A 2,784-nucleotide genomic window follows, 5' to 3' on the forward strand; every position below is an offset into this window, starting at 1 on the left:
CCCCCCAGGACTGGGAAGGAGAAAAATTAAGTAAAAGGCTTGAAACTGAGAAAGGATAGAGAGGGATGATTCACCCTTTATGGTGATGGGCAAAAGACAGACTCCTTAGGGGAAGAAAAAGAACATCAATTTAAAAACAATGGAGAGAGAGGACAGTGCGAAGCATTGCCACATCTTAAAAACACCTTCCCCCCTACTCTCCCTTCTTCCTGGGCTCAGCTTTGCTCTTGATTTCTCTACCTCCTCCTCCTCCCCAGCAGTGCAGGGGACAGGGAATGAGGGGGTGAAGTCAGTCCCACAGCTCCTTACCCCTCGGGGTGGGGGAACTCTTTGCATTTCCCTGCCACAGCATGCTGTCCCTCTCATGGGACAGTCCTCCACGAAATCTCTGCTGTGAGTCCTTCCCACGGGCCACAGCCATTCCTGTCCTGCTCCACCGTGGGTCACCCCCACGTGCTGCAGCCTTCCTAGTGCTGAAACACAACAGCGGGGGCTGCTTCTTCCTACAGGGTCCCTGGCTGCTTCGGTCACAGCCCCTGCTCCAGCGTGTGGTCCTCCACGGGCTGCAGGTCAGCCTCTGCTCCACCGCAGATTTCCATGGGTGGCAGGGGTGGGACAGCCCTGCCCTCTCACCACCTTCTCCTCCTTCCTTCCACTGCCCTCTGTGTTCACACAGGTGTCCTCCTCACAACTCCTCCTCACAACTCCCACTCCTGCTCCCAGATTCCCCTTCTTAAATACGTTATCACAGAGGCTCAGCCTTGGCCAGAGGTGGGTCCAACTTGTAGCTGGGGGATGTTCAGGAAGCTTCTCACTGCTGTAGCCCCTGTCCTCTGGTACCAACACCCTGCCAGACACACAGACCCAGAACAAGCCCTCCCAGGGGCTCAGGTTCACCCCACTGCAGGCCACTAGCCTAGGCTGGCTCTGCCAGAGGGGGCACATGCCATCGCATCTGCCAGGCAGATGTTGGCACTGGCTACACCTATTGCAACAGTCATGTTCCAAAGAGCAACACAGGCACGACCTGCCCGTTGATCCCTAAACAAGGACTCCCCTGTGGCCTCGGGCCCCCCCCCTTGGGTATCCAGAGCCCAGCCCAGGCAGCAGCCAGGGTGCAAAGGAGGTGACAGCCTCCCAGTGCCTGGCTGGAAGGGGACGCCTGCCCAGCCTCCCAGCACCACACAGGACCTGGCTCTGCAGGGGGACACATCCTGGGCCCCCATGGCCAGGGCAGGCTGCCAGCATCCCCACCCACCTGTGTCATGAGCTGGGTGGCCAGGGAGGGGCCAGTGCAGGTGAACGTTAACCCGGGGTGGTGCCGAGGGCTCCCCAGCAGTACGGCTCCCAGCACCAGAGCAGCACCCACATGCCCATGATGAGGAGGCTCCGTGCCCAATACCACCTCCTGGTAGGTCCAGTGTGTCGGGGTCCCACATGGCAGCATGGGCACGGGAAGGCGCTCCAGGGCAGTGCTGGGCGGCACCAGCCTGCCTGGGTGTATGGCCAGACAGACGAATGCGGGCATCCTGGGAAAAGCGGGGGACTGGGGAGGTGTGGAGGGTGATGGGCCACCCTGAGCATGTGGCTGGCTGAGACACTTGTCACCAGCTGCCGCCGGGACCAAGGCACATCCCTGACCCCACGCTCACTGGGGAGCCAGCCCAGGCATGGGCAAGGGGAGGGGGCGGCCAGGGAGGAAGAGATTGGGCTGAAGCTGAGGAAGCCTCCCCTGCCTCCTTTTCCTTGTCACCCTTGTCCTTGGGCAGCCCCCACACCCTTGAACTTTTGTGCATGGTAGCGGCATGGCCCGTCAGAGTGCCAGGGCAGGTCATGGCATAGCCCAGCCAGGCTGGTGGGGCAGCCAGGATCAGTGCTGGAGGCTCAGGCAGGTGCCCATCCCCGCAGTCTTTGGGCTCCTTTGACCACAGGATGGCAGACACCCCACACAGGGCAGGTTTGGGGACAAGCTCCCTCGGGGCTTGCAGGGATGCTCACTTCCACCTGCTCCCAGCCCGACCAGGACAAGGAGCTGCCCACGGGATGCAGGGAGCCAGTCAGAGAGAGACAACCAGGCTGGGAGGGAGCCCCAGCAGTAGCCCCGGCCCTGAAAGAGCAGTGCAGGCTGATGCTGAGCATGCCAAGCAGTGTCCTGCGGGACGGGCAGATCCAGGAGGTAAGGGACCTTCCTGCCAGCATGGGGACCCCACCTGCTCACCTTCCCCCATGCCGTGCAGCCATGGCCACTGTCCCGCCAGGAACTGGCCCAGCACAAGGCCAGATGGGTGACATTCCCCTGTCCCCAGGGACGGCCACTTCAGCGTGCTGGGGGAGGATGCTCAGAGAGACACCTCAGAAGGGTTCTCAGGGTGAAGATGCTTGGGAGAAGCATCCTGGGAGGTTGCTGGGTGGGCTGGAAGCTTGAACCTTTTGGGAGGTTGCTCAGGTGGGAGGACGTGTCTTGAGAAGATGCTTAGAGGGGGAGGGTGCTTGGGGAGCCGTCTCAAGAGGATGCTTGGGGGCTTGGGGAGAGAATTTTTGGGAAGACATCTTGGGAGCATGCTGGGCAGGGGGAGGATGCCTGGGGGGTGGTGGGGAGAGGAGGGTGCTTGGGGAGATCTGAGAGGATGCTCGGGAGCAGCCTGCCTGCCCCAACTTAGCCCACTCTGCCCCAGCTGGGCCCCCACCTGCCCCCTCGGCTGACGCAGCAGCCCTGGCACCTGCTGTACTGCACCGGCCAGGACGGCTTCAGCCTGCGCAGCCTGTACCAGCGCGGGGCCCGGC

The 2,784-nt window shown here is 62.1% G+C and overlaps 1 protein-coding gene across 1 annotated transcript in view; it reads left to right on the plus strand.

The window, feature by feature from the left end:
* The first annotated feature begins 1,378 nt into the window (after nt 1-1,378).
* The window catches only part of TLDC2 (TBC/LysM-associated domain containing 2), a 2,630-nt gene continuing 1,224 nt past the window's right edge, over nt 1,379-2,784 (plus strand). Inside the window, exons 1-3 of the mRNA XM_026867211.1 lie at nt 1,379-1,411; nt 2,015-2,176; nt 2,676-2,777. Of these exons, the coding sequence (XP_026723012.1) occupies nt 1,379-1,411; nt 2,015-2,176; nt 2,676-2,777 (297 nt within the window). The remainder of the gene's footprint in view (nt 1,412-2,014; nt 2,177-2,675; nt 2,778-2,784) is intronic.

The sequence above is a fragment of the Athene cunicularia genome, unplaced genomic scaffold (genome assembly GCF_003259725.1).
Source record: "Athene cunicularia isolate RWA unplaced genomic scaffold, athCun1 SCF_2, whole genome shotgun sequence".
Taxonomy (NCBI): Eukaryota; Metazoa; Chordata; class Aves; order Strigiformes; family Strigidae; genus Athene; species Athene cunicularia.